The following is an 18384-nucleotide window of genomic DNA, read 5'->3' as shown; positions in this document are numbered from 1 at the left end:
TGCAGGGTTAAGATATATATTTGTAAGCACCTACAGAAGCACCACACCAAATTGTATTGGTACTAGAGGTGGTAAAGGGGAGAACTAACTTTGTTTGTGCAGGTTCTGCGTAGGACCGGTTTGACCGGTCTGCTCGACCGGTCTGACCGGTTGGTGTTTTAGTTTTCTATACTAAGTGTAAGACCGGTCTGACCGATCAGTGACTAACAGTGTGCTTAAGCATTTTAATTTGTAGGATTAGTTTTTAAACGTCTATTCACCCCCCTCTAGGCGACATTACGCGATTAAGGTCCTTTCAATTGGTATCAAAGCTACGGTCTCCGGATTGAAGTTTAACCATTTGGAGAATCGCGATGTCGACACCACATGAGGTACCATTTGAGCCGCTTCATTGTGATGGCTCAAACTATCCTTCTTGGTCTGCTCATGTACTTAATGTTCTAAGGACCATGGGTCTTTCCTTTGAGCGTGTTGTCAAGACAAGTGTCATTCCCAAGGACATTGATGATTTATCCAAATTGTCAACCAAGAAAAAGGAATGCTTGTCTTGCAACCATCGTGTTACTAACCTCTTATTTGAGTATATGGACAGAGAACTCTCAGATTTCATACAAGAGGAGAGATTATTGCAAAAGACATGTAGTAATGCTTATCGTCTTTTGAAGTTTTTAGAAAAGATATATGAAGATGATAGCGATGATGAATATCAAGAAGAAGAACAAGATGAGCCACAAGAGGAGTATTCTACTGCAACAATAAATACTCATCCTCATGTGACTCTTCATGAAGATCAAGGAGCAAGAAATGCAATGTCTGCTGGTTCCCTGTTGGAACCGGTCAGACCGGTCTGCAAGACCGGTCAGACCGGTGCTACCAGGGGGCAGCGCAAACAAAACAAGAAAAGCTCTCGTAGGCGATCAAGACAAGTTTCAGCTGGGTCAGCATCTTCAAGTGATGTTGATCACTAATGCTTGATGGCCAACGTCAACAAAGAAAATGTCCAAGAAGTCGAGCAAATAAAAGCTATAAGAAAGGAGCTTGAATGTCTTAAGCTCAACTATGACTTCTTGATAAGCAAATCAGAAGCCTCCTCTACTAATTATTCACATCGTATAGATTCATTGCAGAACAAAAATCAAGTGCTCAAGGCTAAATTGGAGAAGCTCTCAAGTGAGCATGTGATCCTACAAAAAACTCATATGGGACTTGAAAAGTCCTATGAGAAGCTTGTGGAATCACATGTGATGATTGGAATGGCTCATGAGATTATGGTTAACACGGTAAAACCTTATGAACCTCTCACACATACTTGAACATGCTCACATGTTCAAATTGATTTGACTTGCACTAAACCAAGTTGTTCTCAAGCAAGCCAATCTAGTATTGAGCAAGTGTTTGTAGAATCTTGTGATGACTTCTTAGCACAAGAAAATAAAGATCTTATGTGCGAAATAAAAAGGTTCAAAGAAGAAGTAACCAAGTTAAAGGGCAAGGGGCAATGAGACCATCTCAAGATAATCGTGACCCCGTGGTGAAGAAACTTGAGATGGGTTAAACTTCACTAGCTCAGCTCCTCAACAAGGTCAAAAGAGCATCAAGCACAAGATTCCAAGAAAGAAAACTCTAGAACACATCAAGTGCTTCAAGTGTCTAGAGATGGGACACTATGCAAGATATTGTCAAATCAAATCTGATGAGGAAGCTCAACTATCAAAAAATCAAAAGAAGCTTCCAGAAAATAGGATGTGCCATGGATGCAACAAATTGGGGCATATGGTTCACAGCTGTCCACAGCAGTTCTGGTCTGACCAGACCGGTCAGACCGGTCATACCCGACCGGTCAGACTGGTTCAGGCCAGTGCAGCTATTGGACCTCTCAATAAGTCCATAAGAAGCACTCTTGCACCCAAAAAGGCTATTGATACCCAGAAGCCCAAAATGCAAGTCAAGAGCACCTTTGTCAAGCTCAAACATCGAATTTGCTATACATGTCGGGCAAAAGTTCATATGAGCAAGGATTGTCCAAATGGTAAAGTACTTAACTCAAAACTTATTTAATATGACTTTGCTAGACTTGGAAGGGAGAAAATGAGCACTTATGCTACTAAGGTGATTCAATCACCAAATGCTAGCATAAGAGTTATTTGGGTTCCCAAGTCAATTGTGACTAATGTTGTAGGGTTCAACAAGAGTTGGACACCAAAGAATACTTGAAAAGCTTTCAGGTACATGGAGATGCATTGGAGAGCTTGGTGAATAAACAAATATTGTATATTCAAGCTAACAACCAAGTCTATGGAATTACACTATATATCTTTATCCAATGTCATCTCGGTAACTCGTTTTCAATTCTGTGTGTCTTAGTCACTTGGCTCTAGATGAAAGCAAGTGTGTCACGTGTGACACTCTAATAGTAACTAAGGCATACTATTTTGAGTTACTCCCCACTTGTCGTGAGATACGTTTAATGGCTCTTGTGTAGAGCAATGTCTTGTTTTACTTATAGGTATAAACATACACATGAAGAATCTTTAATTGAGGCAAGACATGGAAGAATTGAAGTATTCTGCAGTTTGACTGGTGTGACCGGTCTGACCGGTCCACCAAACCGGTCTGACTGGTCTGAACCAACAAACTGCAGCAGGCAGATAAAAGAAGAAAGACGAAGTGTGAAACATCTTCTTATAAATATATGCTTCAAGAAAGATTTCATGGGGTCATGTACTACATGCAGTAAGAAATTCTAACACAATTTCATTTCATATCTTGTTCATGTGCTTTGTCACAAAAAATTGTGAAGTGACCACTTCCAGTTCCTTAACATGGATCCAGTGCATTGAAAGAAATTCAAAACTCTTGTGTACTTAATTAAATGGAGAGATCACTTTACAATTTGTGTCTTTGAGACTAATATTTTCTTGAGTGAACTTGTAGTCTCATACATGAAAAAATGTTGCTCCATTTTTATCAAAAATTATATCTGAATCATCATAAAATAAAGTCAAATCAGTATAGTATGAAGATGATGAAGATAAGGAGCTATACTATTCGGAACTTCCGATGCAAAGATCGGAACTTCCGATGAATACCGGAAGTTGTATATTTTTTTCGACAAGGGGTCCTCGGGAAACTGTCTCTGGACAGACCGGTCTGACCGGGCTAACCCAGAGCAGTGCAACAAAGCCAAGAAAATAAGAAATGAGGTTAATGAATACTATATGAAATGTTTTCTCATTCAAGAATCAAGGTTGAGTACATCCAAAATAACAGTAAGGATTTCAAGCACAATTTCAATTATGTGAAATATTATTTGTGTTTTGACCAAGTTTGTGATTAAGCCTCCCATGTCTTTAATTAGATAAGGTGCTTCGCATTTAAGATATTCAAAATTTTGAGCACTATTTTAGGGGAGCTTATTCTCAAATTTGCGTCAATTTGGGACTAACAATCTCTTTGAGTAATTTTTTATAGTCTCATATGTTTGATTATGCCATTATGGATCCAATGTGGTTTTAGATCTATTCAACTCTTGGATCATAACATACATGTTAGCATAATCGTTAGTGCTTGTGCAAATGTTGAACACTACTTCTCATCATTAAGAAATAGTGTTTGAGCTTAATTCGTTATATGCACAAGGTTGATGGCTAAGAGGCAAAGGTATGCTTTCTAGAACACTTCATATTACCTTTGAGCATCTAGGCCACTTTATCTTGCTAATGTGTGTATTTTCATGTCTTGTGTGACATAGGATAGTTTGTTTCAAAATTCAACTAGCATGATAGGAAGTGTGAGTGTATAGGATAGAATTTGTTTTTGGTCTTTGTGACCCAATGAATTTATCTGTGACTATTGTTATCCTTGATTGATTGCTGGCTAGTCATGGTGAAATTACCTCAAGTCTGCAAAATCAAAATCTCTCTCTCTCTCTCTTTCATTCTCTTAGAAGTATGAAGAAAAGCTTGTAACAATGGAATTACGATCTATATCTATATCTATTTAGCTTCCTAGCCTATTTTTCATCTCAAAGTTCTTCTAAGAGAAACCTTTGGACTTAACTCATAGCTACTAGGGGGCGACCGGTCGGCCCGACCGGTCTGGCCTGGCTGTTACCCTTTTTACCTCCTCACGGGTTAAACAGTGAAAATATTTCACTTTCACCGTGCCTCTCCTTCTCACGCGCCCTAGGTCACCCCCATTGACGATTTGAGGATTCAACCAAGAAAAAGGAGTTTCCTTTGGGGGATTTGGTGCACATCACCGGCCTGACCGCTCTCCCAAGGCAGTCCTTCGTTTTCCTCTCCAAATCTCGGCTCTAAAGGTACCCTATGGCTTGTTTTTCATCGATCGATCTATCTAGGCCATAGATTTGAAATCCCTCTGGTAGAACAATTCGTGCAACATCCTAGAGCCTGCCCCTAGAAGACCTTTCATTTTCGTTGGATATTTTGGAAGATTTTACAACATAGGGTTAGGCTGGCCCGACCGGTCTGACCAGTCGATCTGATCGGTCTGACCAGTGAAACCCTATGTCACGATTTTGGACAATATTTTCAACTATTTTATGCTAGGATTGATCTAGAACATCCATAAAATTACTCATGATCAAATTCTTGCTTAGAGACAGGTTTCGAAGGCATTGACTCTGCTCTGGGTGAGACCGGTCTGACAGGTTGCCCAGACCGGTCTGACCAGAACAGACTCAATTGCTGCATTTTTTGTTTCTAAACCTTCCACAATCCTATGGCAATCTATTCCTGTGGTCTTATTTCATTCTATTCTATCCTTTGGACTCAGGATCTGCAGCAAAATGGCAGGGGGACATGAGAGGAGGACAAAGCACAGATTTGACAGTGGCAGTGCAAATCAAGATGAAAGTGAGTCTAGCCAACCAAATGTGGTCAGTGGCAGGGAGCTAAGGCCCTGAGACAGAAAGAGAGCAGCAGCAGCTGATATTGTCGAAGAAAGTGAAGGTGGATCCTCTAGTGATGAGAACGATGTGGATGACTCCCCTTATAGGGTTGAGCAAAGGAGTGGGAAGGCTCCAGCAGATGAGAACAACAGTAAGGACGAAGAAGAAGCTACTGGAGATGATCAGGAAGAAGAGGAAAGTGAGTAAAGGGAAGAAAATCTCACTTATCCGATTATACAGAGGCCTGTCAGACTTGGCTCAAGAAAATGTGTTGATTATTCTGGAAAAATGATGACAAGGGAAGTAAAAAAGTGGAGAAGCATTGATCCCTATCCTGAGCCAAAGACCTCAGCTGATCCCAGATTTCACACCTTGTACCAGCAGGACTTTTATGAGTCTGTGATTCTGAGGGACAGAAAGATTGCTATTGAGGTACAGTGTGTTGATTGGAGGAGCATGGAAAAGACTAATGATTCTCTGTTCCAGCAAATTATAGATGTATGTGAGAGCAAACATGTCAAGAATCTCATGGGATTTCAGAAAGATTGGAACAAGAAAGTCATTGCCCAATTTTATGCCACTGTGCACTTTGGATATTTGAAAGGTGATAGGGCCATGTTCTGGATGACTGAGGGCAACTATTATAGAGTCACATTTGCTCAATTCATTCGTGTGCTTGGGCTTGATAGGCATGATGCAAACAGGCCCAAAATTCATAATCAAGTGGTCCTTCCAAATAAGAAAATGAAGTTCATGTATCCCAGGAGTGAGACAGGCAATGCAGGGAAATCAACCGGGCTATACACCTATTACTCCATCATAAATCAGTTGCTCAGAAATACAATATCTCAGAGAGGTGACAACCCATCAGATATATCACTTCATGCAAAGAATTTGCTTGCATGCTTTGGGCCAAATGGAGGAGAATTTAGTGTGGCAGACTATATATGGGAAGAAATCAAGTATATCTCAGAAAACCAACTGAAGATCTGTGCCTATGCACCTTACTTGATGGAATTGATTGAAAAGGCGACAAAGACTAAATAATAAATGGATGTAGCACATGTGTCTTTTCGCCCTAAGATGCCTAAGCATAGGAGGGAGCCTTCACCTCATAGATACTCAGAAGCTGAAGATGACAAGGATATAGAAGAAGAAGAAGAGGGAGAGCAGCACACTCCACCGCAGCAGCAGCAGCAGCAATCCCCTGCTGCACCTACTGGTATCGGTCTGACCGGTGCCCAGGACCGGTCTGACCGGTCTCGGCCTGAGCAGCACAGGCACAGGCATGACTCATCTTCTCCCATCAAGAAATTGATTAACCTATTTGTGGAGATGTGCAAGAGCCAGAGAGACATTGAGGTTGAACAGCAGAGGCAGTGGAGGGCAAGCAAGAAAGAAAAAAATTCTGTGAAGATGATGCACAATACAATGAATCTGCAGCTGCATCGCTCACCCGTTTCTCCTTCGCCTCCTGAGGAAGAGATCCCATCAGTAGAGACTATAGTTCAAGGACATATGGACTCCGGATATTTTGAGCAGTACGGTCATATCTTCTACCCGGATGTCAGTGGTCCTTCTCATGCACCTACACCACCTCCTGGAGAAGGAGTGTTTGGCACGTACCCAGAGTATTTCTATGGAACAGCAGGACCTTCACATGAGCCATCCCGCCCTTCTGCGGCTGATCAGTTTGCTGCTCGCATATCTGATGCTGTGTTTGGCCACCACTGGGATGATCATTCTCCTTTGGGTGGAAATGGAGACAATGGACAGTGATGGGTAACCTTGTCTCTTCTCTCAACCCCTTTTATGGTGATGGATGATAAAGGAAGAGAAGAAGAACAGGATTAAAGCTTGAAGAGTAAGAGAAGCTTGAAGCAGAAGATAAAGGGGGAGAAGAGGAGAAGAGAGAGTTTCAGTTCAGAGTGGTGTATCTGTTTATGAGTGACCGGTCTGTATTCTGTAACTCTAAAACTGTAATAATTTCATATCTGTCGTTTGTGGACTTGAGGACATTTGTATTATGTGATAATGTGTGTAATAGAATTATTTATGCTATCTAAGTGACATAGTGCTAGAGTGAAATTGAGTGTTGTATTATTTTTGGCTGGCTGTCTGGGGCAGACCGGTCTGACCGGTAGGCACCAGACAGAGCCACTTTCTTTTCATTGTGCTGAATTAATTTATCTTGTTATATGCATCATGTGTAGAATTTTGTGTAGGCACACATACACTTTTGCACCCCACGGATGCTGAGATTTAGGGGGGGTTCCATTTTTCTTGATTTGTGCAATATTGGCATGTGAGGCCAAATTTGTTGAGTTTCATTCATTTGCTCAAATTAAGGGGGAGCTCAAATTAAATATGAGAATTCAAAAGTGTTATTGAATATCTTTTTGTAAGCTTTAATCGTTCTGTCATTAATTACCAAAAAGGGGAGATTGAAAGAGCACCTAGGCCCCTAGTGGATTTTGATGCATTGATTGACAATACAATTAAAGGACTAATTTATTTGCATGAGATTATGAGCAGGTATTTAATTTGTGAATTGATGTAAATTAAGATAGCTCATGTATTGCAAGCAATTGTGTATGTCCTATTGGCAATCATTATATGTGACAAGCTATAATGTGAAAAAAATAGAAGAGCAATGTATTCATGTTTGATATGAAATCTCTAAAGTATTAAAGCTTGTTAATTTATGTGGGACTCAATGTGGCAAGCAAAGTTATAAAAGAAAATTGAGAGCAAGGTATTCATGGTTGATATAAAGACTCTAATATCTATTAAAGGCTTGTTCGACTTATGATGGAATTCAAAATAACAAGCAAAGGTTATGAGAATGAGACATAATATGTTGTTGCATAGTCTCAAATTGGAAAGACTTGTCATATGAGATGAATATTATTGTCAAAGAAAGCAAGCAAGAGAAAAGTGAATGAGACATGAGTTAATGTGCATATATTGTCTCAAATTGGAAAGTTTGCATATGAAATTAAATGGTTAATTTATATTGGTAAAGAAGATTTCATGCATGACATAAATCAATGTGAAGTTCAAAATAGATGGCTAGGATGAAGGTAGAGAGGATCGATAGGCGTGTTTCAAGAGGCTACGCAAGCGTCGGATTGGGGAGAGCAAAAAAACCGATACGGGTCAAAACTTCGGTGAAACAAATCACTGTGTCTTCTTTGCATCATCTTCATTTGGTTTGCCTCACACTTTGTGCTCTAGTTTTATTTGTGCTTCCGCTTCGATCTACTTGGTTTTGTTGTTTATGTGTGTGCCGTGTTAAGATATATATTTGTAAGCACCTACAGAAGCACCACACCAAGTTGCATTGGTGCTAGAGCTGGTAAAGGGGAGAACTAACTTTGTTTGTGCAGGTTCTGCGCAGGACCGGTCTGACCGGTCTGCTCAACCGGTCTGACCGGTTGATGTTTTAGTTTCCTGTACAAGTGTAAGACCGGTCTGACCGGTCTGATCGGTCAGTGACTGACAGTGTGCTTAAGCATTTTAATCTGCAGGATTAGTTTTTAAATGCCTATTCACCCCCTCTCTAGGCGACATCACGCGATTAAGGTTCTTTCAAGCTCAAGCAAATAGCCCTCTAATGGAATAGCCCTTCACATGTTTGGATTCAAGGATATCTGGCTCATAAAATATTTTTCTAATCATTTGGATGCCTCTTTTTCAAGAGAGAGAGTGAGGGAATAAGTGGAGTCTACCCGAAATAGCCCAAATAATCACCTCTTGGGTGGGATAATTTTTAAGGTAGACTATTTGCAAATAGTCAAGAACTAGCCCTCATGTTTAGAAAGTTTGAGCTATTTTGGGTAAAAAAGAAGTGGACTAGAAATAATCACTAACATCGTCCAATGTCTTTGAAATTATTCGTATAAATAGTCTCTCTCATATCAACTCTAGGACAAGAGTCTCTTTCATATTAGGGGGCGTTTAGTTCCCAAATACAAAATTTTTTGGGTGTCACGTCAATGTTTGACCAGATGTCGGGAGGGCTTTTCGAACACTAATTAAAAAACTAATTTCAGAACTCACTTGGAAACCGCGAGACGAATCTTTTGAGGCCTTTGACCGCATCATTAACACATGCGGGTTACTGTAGCACTTATGTCTAATCATACACTAATTAAGCTAAAAAAATTCGTCTCGTCGTTTACATCCAAACTGTGTAATTAGTTTTGTTATTTAATTATATTTAGTGCTTTATACATGTGTTTAAAGGGGAGGTGAAAATTTTTGGCTGAAAATTTTTGGTAACTAAACGGGCGCTTATTATCAACTCTAGAGCAGGGCAGATGATGGACAAAAGTGGCGATGGTCCCCCTGATCCAGGAAACCAACTATAAGGAAAGGACACAAGTGTGCAGAAATTGCAAATGTGGTCCTCTCTTATTTTCCGCTCAAGCTCTGCCATTGCTTTAGAGCAGGGAAAATGCACATGGCAAAGTCATAAGGAGAGGTGATCATTCTGTTCGGCTGGCTGTGATTGGTGATTAATGCTGATTTGTTATCGGAGAAAAGTACTGCCATTTGACTAGTGACTGGTGCTGTTGGTGTAGGAGAAAATCACTGCTGGTGATTGCTAGCAAAACTGAGTGGATGCCTCCGATCCCAGCCATGGCTCCGCTCATAACTCCCTCATCGAGTCAACAAAAATTTAGGGCCGTACGTGTGAGGCCACCTCTTTTTTGTATGAATAACAATAGAGGCAAATACGTTTATATACACGCACGTAGATAACAATTTGTTTGAGGAGCTGACGTACGGTGCAGAGGCATCTATTCATCGCACATGCGACTAGAAGTTATACTCTCGTACAACTTCATTATAGATGTAAAAATAAAAATTATTTCAAAACAAAATAAAATGTTCCAAGAAAGATAAGTTCTGAAACAAATAAAAATGTTTCAAGAAATATCTAAAGACAGAAATTGTTCCAGAACAAATAAAAAATATTATCTAAATATAATCAAGTGTGATAATATGACTTCTAGTTGCACGTGCGATGAATAGATGCCTCCGCACCGTACGTCGGCTCCTCAAACAAATTGTTATCTACATGCGTGTATATAAACGTATTTGCCTCTATTGTTAAATATAGACTAATCACAAAACTAATTACAGAACTCGTCTATAAACTACGAGACAAATTTATTAAGCCTAATTAATTTATCATTAATACATGTTTAATGTAGTTTTACTATAACAATTTATTGTCTAATCATGATTTAATTAGACTCATTAAATTCGTCTCGTAATTTACAAACAAACTATACAGTTAGTTTTTTTATTTCATTTTTTATTTCATTTAAATTTAATACTCTATATACATGTGCCGCGAGATAGTTTGTTGATGCAAGGTCGGCGTCGTGGGCTGGCCGAGTACAGCTAACACTGTTGCAGGCGATAACGCTGGAGGCGCTAGCTTATCTGCGCTGTCGATCTGGACTGCACAAAGCATATACGGCCCGGCCGGCTCGACTGGCCGGATCGGACCTTCAGCGTGCGTGCTTTGTCTTGTCCCCAGGCACGCATGCTGCTACCCATCTTTTTCAGTTGTCTGGCAACATCATGTATATCCATCTGGTCTCCCGTGCTAGCTGTAATGGACGACTGGTGTAGACGTGTAGTGCCAAGGGACGCGACGAGACGGTGGCGCGTGGGCGTGAACCGGTGGATCATCACTCCAGCCAGCAGCATTGGTAGGAAACCTGCCATGTACCTATGTATACGAATACTATTCTTTGAGATCGAGTATGGATAATGTCAATTTTTTTGCCAGCTATAGTGTCAAATTTTTAGGTAAAATATAAATAGATATCAATATTATAAAAATCTAAATTTTGATTTTCGAATTCGGATACGGTGTCAGATACTAAATATCCGAACTCGGATACGGACAGATATTAACCCTTCTAACAAATTCGACCTCGAATAGGAACGCCGTACAGATATTATCGGTACCGTTTACATCCTTCACCCACAGGTCCTCCACCCACCGGCGATCCATCACACCTTGCCTTTTGCCGCCTCCTGATGCACACATGCACGCACGCTCTGTGATCGCGCTAGCTGAAACAAATTGAAGCCGAGGGGGCATGCTGCTGACGCATCAATTTGACCGAGGGGGGGGCACGCATGCATGTGGCGCCGATCCTCTTTTCCTTTGTCGACACTCCACCGACTCATCCACCACTAACTGGGCCGCTCTGGCAACACCTGGTGTCCCGTGGCACGGAGCTGCTAGCTAGCTGTAGCGAAAGATGCAGACGAGGCGACCGAGACTTTATTCAAAAAAAAAAAGATGGAGATGAGATCGGCTTTATTCGGAACAAAAAGGGTGCGTGCATATGAGAGACGGGGCAAAAGGCCAAAAGGTGGAGGCGGCAGAGGGCAATTTGGGGCACGCGCTCCACCTCTGGGCATCGGTAGCTCCTAATCTGGATCAGGATCGGCACCTGCCCAAAGGAAAAGGGTCCCCAAATTGGATCAGGATCGGCACCTGCCCAAAGAAAAAGGGCCGAGCTTGGATTAGGAGCGGGCCACGGCTCGTTACCAGGGCTAGGCATCGGTAGTATCGAAGAGAGACGCAACCTCGATCGTCGACGATGGCTTTTGTGCCTTCAGCAGAGATGATTGCTCGCACGTGAGCGCCGATTATTCATGTATGATCTAGTAAAAAAAAGATTATTCATGTATGTATCCTCTTCTTTCATTACTTCTTTTTATTAGTAATAACAAGAAAGATGAGGGAGGGGGCTCCTCATCGGCGGCAGCCGGCGTCGTGCAGGATTGACGATCGACGATCGCGGCTCGCAAGTTCGCGACTGCCGACAACGATGGCGGAATGAAGAAAGGACACGTTGCTTGATGCGGACGATGCTCGCTGCGATAACTCAGTTGTCTCGATGTACTGGATGCTTAATAGAATGGGATGAATGGATTAACAGGCTTTAGAGTGTCAAAATTTGGGATCCTTCATTTTTGTGGACCTGAAGCGGTCGCCCACCTCGCTCTTGACCATCGCCGGGCAACCGCCATCGCAGCTCATCTCGCCAGCAATGATGGTAGTGAAGATGCTTCATTAGCATGCCATGCAAATCGCTAGATATCTACGTGGAAGGATATTGACCAAGTGACACAACTTATAGAGTTCATATGATCTAAAAATATATTTCCGAAGTTTGAGGAACCAAGTGACACTTATAAGTTGCCAGATCTCTAATGTATTTTTCTCTTTTATAAAAATTACTTTAGTAGCTCCAAACTCCTAGGATAAAACTTATGCTATCCCAAAAGGCACTACATAAATCAAACTCAATTTTGCCTTTGCGTGGAGGAAAATAGTTTAGCACATTCCAATTGTCCATATCCAAGTGTACACCAGTATCCCCAAAATGACCTTGGCCCATTCACGTTAAAACCCATCGCCCCTCACGCGGCCTGCCGGACCGACCTCCGCTCCGCCAAGCAGAACTCCATCCTCCTCGTCCTCCCCGTGCGTGCTGCCGTGGGGGCGGAGGTCCATCCACCGTCCAGGCCGGGCAACCTCTCCACCCGCCCGCTGGTAAGGACGCCCCTCCCTGCTTCTTGACGAATTGCGTGCGCTCACCTTCTTCTCCAATTCGCCGCGGCCGCCGAATCCCATCAGCCCTTTCCGCCGCCGGTCCCCGTCGCGCCGCTCGCCGTCTGAGGCCCCGCCGGGGGCTGGTTCGTGGGAGGCCTGATTGTCGCGCTCTCCCCCCTATCCCAATGGTGCTGCTAGCCGACCACCGCGGCCTTTCGCCCTCCTCGATCCGCCCACTTCGCCGCGGATTCGTTTGCGCGTTCCGTTAATCTTTCCGGCCGGGGAGCATCCTGCGGAGGCCCGTGAGCTCGCATTGCCGTCACCCGCTTCGCCACCCCAGTCCCTTGCTTTACCAAATTTTACATTTTTTTTTGGGTGGAGAAAAGGTTCCGTTGGGCGGAAAGGGACGTCTTTTTCTCCTCTTTCCACGCGCGCAGGTGCGGCGCTTCCGCGTGCCGTTGTTGTGGACGGGATTGGTCCAGAATCTTGGAGAGAAATGGGGGAGGGCTCTAATCGCTGCCACGACTGTTTCAGGTGCATTTGATCCACGAGCGGCGGCGGCGGCGGCGAGGGGTTCACGATGTCGAAGGCAGGAGCCCTGGATCTTGCGTCTGGCCTTGGAGGGAAGATAAACAAGGCGGAAGTTAAGTCGGCAGTCGATGAGTATGTTTCTGAATCTTGGCAGCTCTTTGTGGGTGGCACGGTTGTAGTTTCGTGGATGTTGTGAGGCTCCCACTGATGTTTGCGAATAAATAAAACAGAGGAGTTGACTGTATTCCACTCCATATAATTGCAGCTGCTTCTATGCTCTCTAGATTTAGATTTCCAAGCATCCATGCTATAATCTGCTTGCGAATTTTCTTTGTATGTCTAAATAAAAGGATGGGATTCTTAATTTTTGCTGTTTTGTAGGATAATTTTTTTTTACAGGATTTTCATTTATTTTTTAGGTGAGGACATTTAGAACCAACAACCATGTGCTTTGTGTCACAAACTCACCAACATTTACTTGATAGTGATGTTGCTCTTGATCTGTTCCATTTTTAGTTGCTCATTGGACTAAATGTGCATCTGATGTTGTATGATCAGTATGTCACTATCTGCCTTGTGCGTCTAGTACTAGCCATATCAACTGATTCATTCATATTAAACATAGTACTGTACTGCGTAAAGTGTGGAGTTCAACATTATTAGCCTAGCTTAGGTTCTGGTCTATCAGTCTATCACCATCTCAACTTAATTCTCCGCATGTCAGGTTAAGTTGTTAAACTGTCCTTTTATACAATACATACCATTAAAGAGCCATCAAGATATTCATTTCCCCCCTTTGCATGCATGGAACATACTGTGGAAGCTGCTGAACGGAACTAGCATCCTGGTTCATATTATGCTCATTCCCTTCCAAAGAAAGATTCATCCAGGAATCATGTTTATTTTACTCTGTTTTTATGTAAAATTATTTTATAAGGTATGAGAAATATCATGGATATTATGGAGGGAAGGAGGAAGCAAGAAAATCCAACTACACTGATATGGTAAAATGAACTTTTGAATATAGCTTTCTTTAACAAATAAATTTGATGCCCCTTATTCTAGTTGTAATATGGTTTTGTAGTTAAGTTGCAGCTGCTGCAACTTAAAACTTTCTCAGCTTGCAACTCTGCTTGACTAGACTCCCTTGAGGATATATGTTATTCGAAAAAATAGTGAAAAATATTGGTAGAAAGACATCTTTAGATAACAGATCAATGATGCTGAAACTGTTTTTTGTTCTTCTTGACCTATAGCAGTAGCATTGGAGCAAGAGGCTATTTACTTCGTAACATTTTTATGTACTTATCATCAGCTGATTCTTTTTCTGATTTACCAGGTTAATAAATATTATGATCTAGCCACTAGCTTCTACGAGTATGGTTGGGGTGAATCCTTCCACTTTGCTCACAGGTGAGACTCTCTTGCAGAACCTTACCCTTGCAGAAAATTCTGTATTATTGGTCTTGGATTTATCAGAACAGATAAGTGTTTTATTGCCTATTCTAAAGGTAACATAGGTTATGATTTTCCATGGTCCATGTTAATTGTACTATGCTTATTATGTTAGATGGAGTGGAGAATCCTTACGTGAAAGCATCAAGCGACATGAGCATTTTCTTGCTCTGCAGCTTGGTTTGAAACCAGGAATGAAGGTCAGTTGTTGTATTAGTTCTATGTGAGAGTTGTTTTTGGTGCTCTTATAATAAATGTGTGCTTTCATTTTGTAACTGTAGGTTTTGGATGTGGGCTGTGGAATAGGTGGACCACTACGAGAAATTTCAAGATTTAGGTTTGATTCTTGATCCAAAGTTCTTTAATGCTGGTGAATCGTGATGTCCTTAGCTGTGGCTCTTCGACATAGTAGCCAATGTATTAGAATTTGACTAATCTTTATCACTTAAAGATTGGCACTTCTGGTGAATTTGCTTTGGAGGGATGATGCCTTCTCAAACAAAGCAAAATCTTCATTTATTTAGAGCACTGCCTTCATTTGTTTCAGTATTGATCCATTTTATGCTAAAGCCCCCCAGCCAATTGAGTCTTGCAATGTTTTTCGTGCAGCTCAACTTCAGTTATTGGGTTGAATAACAACGATTACCAGATAACCAGGGGAAAGGTTATTTGTAACCACATTTGTTAAATTAACATCTTCCATTCTTACACTAGTTATCATGTTGCTTTTAATGCTAACATGATGTTTCAATATTCAGGAGCTCAATCGGTTGGCAGGAGTTAGTGGAACCTGTGATTTTATCAAGGTATAGTTAGCCTGTTGGCTAGGTCACATTTCTTGCTTGGTTTAGCTCTTGTTTTTACTCGCTACTCTTTTCTTTGGTATTGACAGACAAGCCATTGCAATTAGTTTGCTGTTGAAAAATAATAAAATAACTAATGTCCTCTTAGTGCAAATTTTGTTAACAGTTCTATGCATTTGCATGGCTGTGTAAATTAGTTGCAAGGTTGATGCTTTTCAGTGGTACTTAGAAAGATTTACATTGTCCACAGTTTGCCATATTAGTTTGTAATAGACGCCAGTGTTATCCTAAACGCTAAACGGTAAACAATCGGTCATCTGCCGTTTAGCCTATTATTCGGGCAAAACGGGTGTTTAAACGGGCAAAACGGCCGTTTAAACAGTCAAAACAACTGATTAAACGGAAACGGTGTACCACTGTGTAGCGTTTAAACGGCGTGTAAACGGGCTAAACGACCGTTTAGGCGAACAATATTAGACACAGACTTTGTGAAGTTGATGCCTGTAGATGGAGTCCTTTGAATTACTGTTAACCTAAAGGGCAATGCTTTTATTTGTCTGTAATGCAGGCAGACTTCATGAAGATGCCATTTGACGACAACACTTTTGATGCTGTTTATGCCATTGAGGCAACATGTCACGCACCTGATCCAGTAAGGTTTCAATTTATTTTTCAAATTTTTAGTTCTGTACTAGGATTTATCATCAATGTGGCAGAATAACCATTTTCATCCTCCAACTTTTCACTAAGGCTCACTTTCATCCCTCAACTATTAAAATGACCAATTGAGTCCTAAAACTTCTCCCTGCGGGTCAATTTCATCCTTTGTCCTACATGTCTTGCCATGTTGGCATGCCATGTCAGCGTCTGATCATCTATTCTTTCAACCATACTAAAATCTAGCCTTTGAATTCTTAAATGGGTGTCAAAACGATTGGGATTGATGGCTACTTTGTTAAAGGGTCTAAGAGAGGAGTTTTACTGTCAACTACTGGAAAGGATGCAAATGATGGTATCGGTTGTTGTGGAATTGGAGAAACAAAATTGATGGGATTGTTTTCTTGGACATCTTAAGGAAAAGATATCAATATCCCTTATAATGTTGACAAATGGCTGCTCGTAACTAACTTAATGGGAAATAGTAGGGAAATAAGAGGAGGTAATAGGTCAATTCAAACAAGGCATGACACGTAGGATGTGGGACGAAATTGAACCGTCGGGAGACGTTTGAGGACTGAAATGGCCATTTTGATAGTTGAAGGATGAAATTGAGCACTGGTAGAAAGTTTTAGGATGAAAATGGCTATTTGGCCCAATTTTGATCTCTTGTTGTAATGGAAATTAAATTGGTATTTTTGTTGCATAGGTTGGCTGCTATAAGGAGATATATCGTGTATTGAAGCCTGGTCAGTGCTTTGCTGTATATGAGTGGTGCATTACTGATCACTATGATCCAAACAATGCAACCCATAAAAGGATTAAGGATGAAATTGAGCTTGGCAATGGCCTGCCAGATATTAGAAGCACTCGGCAATGTCTTCAGGCGGTAAAAGATGCTGGGTTTGAGGTAAGACAGATGCTACACTTTCCCCTGTTTTCTGATTATATTCTGGTACAGTTTACCTGCTGTAAATACACCATTGACAAAGCAATGTACTACTCGTACTTCTTTCTGCTTGATATGATGTAATTTCATAGCTTAGCTAGTGGATTAAGTTGTGTAAGTATTTTTCTTCATGCAGGTTGTTTGGGATAAGGATCTTGCCGAAGATTCCCCCTTGCCTTGGTACTTGCCCTTGGATCCAAGCCGATTTTCCTTAAGTAGCTTCCGTTTGACGTCTGTGGGACGTATGGTCACTCGCACAATGGTGAGGCCAATAATTTGTTTATTTATTCAGATCCTTCATGTTTTACTTGTTCTGTCTGATTGTTCTGCAGAATCAAATAAGTGCCATTCTCTCTCCAAGGATGAAAACTGACAATTAGGGAATTGTAAAAGCTTTATGACTGCGCATTGAGAGTCTCTTGTTGATACTATTCAGGTCAAGGCGTTGGAATACATTGGTCTTGCTCCACAAGGCAGTGAGAGGGTCTCCAATTTCCTAGAGAAGGCTGCAGAAGGTCTTGTAGAGGGTGGCAAGTAAGTCTGTTTCTGAACCAGAAAGCAGAATGGCATAAGAACAACTTCAATAACTTACTACCCTCTACTTTTGCACTGAATTCTCTCTCTTGTTTACTGTTTAACAACTAAACACAGGAAGGAAATTTTCACGCCAATGTACTTCTTTCTGGTTCGGAAGCCTCTTACAGAATGAGCCCTTCAGAGCACATTTCAGGTAGTAGAAAAATTTGTCTGCTCCCAAGATCAATTCTGTATTGGTTCTGTATGTGTTTCTAAGTGGTCGTTTGTTTATGTTTCCAGAGAGAAAGCAAGGAGTAATTGCGAGGAAGCTGAATGAAGATGCAGAATGAGAAAGCTGTGATCAAGATACTGGAGTTAGCTGTGATCAAGATACTGGAGTTCTTCTCCCTAGGAAAAGTAGTGGAATATGCTAACTGTTGAGCATATGTTTGTTCAGTTGTTTTGTTTGCGTGAGCTTCCTTGGTATAGTATTTGTGCTGTTCTTGGACTGACAATTTGAACCCCTTTTCTTGTCCTAAGCTCAGTAGTATAAAATAAGTTGGCTTATACAATTCCTTTGATTGATGTACTAAATGTCGAAATAATTTTGGGTGATGGTTCGGAGATTTGTCCAATCTAGTATAATTCCTCTGTTTTTTATTTGGTTCTCTGAGGTTCAGTACTAGCAGAATGTGGCAGTTTATGTTGTTCTCTGAAGAAGCGGAGCTGTTAACTTTATGTTGGCTCTTTTTGTCTTGATTATTGAGGAAAGCAGCAAAAGGCCTGCTGCAGTGTGCAACTACTTCATGGAAGGAAGATAAAAGGATTGTCATATGCAGCATTTGTCCCAGGGTTGCCTTTACTGGGCTACCAGTTAACTGAAGTCTGAAGATGGTGAAATCATCTTGAGTTCATCGTCTTTTGCTCTCCTTGGAGGCTTGGAAGTTGGAACCATGCTGATTGCAAT

General features: G+C 41.3%; 1 protein-coding gene across 1 annotated transcript; it reads left to right on the top strand.

Annotated features, from left to right (window-relative positions):
- Positions 1 to 12345: 12345 nt before the first annotated feature.
- On the top strand, positions 12346 to 18077 carry LOC120665784 (cycloartenol-C-24-methyltransferase 1). The gene is made up of 14 exons (XM_039945465.1): positions 12346 to 12506; positions 13041 to 13169; positions 13975 to 14041; positions 14377 to 14450; positions 14608 to 14692; positions 14774 to 14829; positions 15102 to 15156; positions 15251 to 15298; positions 15864 to 15947; positions 16662 to 16862; positions 17038 to 17163; positions 17338 to 17435; positions 17553 to 17631; positions 17718 to 18077. The coding sequence occupies exons 2-13, from the start codon at positions 13087 to 13089 to the stop codon at positions 17608 to 17610; spliced, it is 1035 nt and encodes a 344-aa protein (XP_039801399.1). The 5' UTR covers positions 12346 to 12506; positions 13041 to 13086; the 3' UTR covers positions 17611 to 17631; positions 17718 to 18077.
- Positions 18078 to 18384: the final 307 nt, after the last annotated feature.

Source organism: Panicum virgatum, chromosome 2K (genome assembly GCF_016808335.1).
Source record: "Panicum virgatum strain AP13 chromosome 2K, P.virgatum_v5, whole genome shotgun sequence".
Taxonomy (NCBI): domain Eukaryota; kingdom Viridiplantae; phylum Streptophyta; class Magnoliopsida; order Poales; family Poaceae; genus Panicum; species Panicum virgatum.
Note: the sequence above shows the minus strand (reverse complement) of the source record. Positions and strands in the feature narration are given on the sequence as shown.

What these genes read in the sequence shown, in the direction of transcription:
- LOC120665784 (XM_039945465.1), top strand. Translation starts at nt 13,087, where the DNA reads ATGTCGAAGGCAGGAGCCCTGGATCTTGCGTCTGGCCTTGGAGGGAAG. An exon ending in GTTAAGTCGGCAGTCGATGA is followed by an intron (nt 13,170 to 13,974) that starts GTATGTTTCTGA and finishes TTATTTTATAAG; the next exon opens with GTATGAGAAATATCATGGAT. An exon ending in GTTTGAAACCAGGAATGAAG is followed by an intron (nt 14,693 to 14,773) that starts GTCAGTTGTTGT and finishes TTGTAACTGTAG; the next exon opens with GTTTTGGATGTGGGCTGTGG.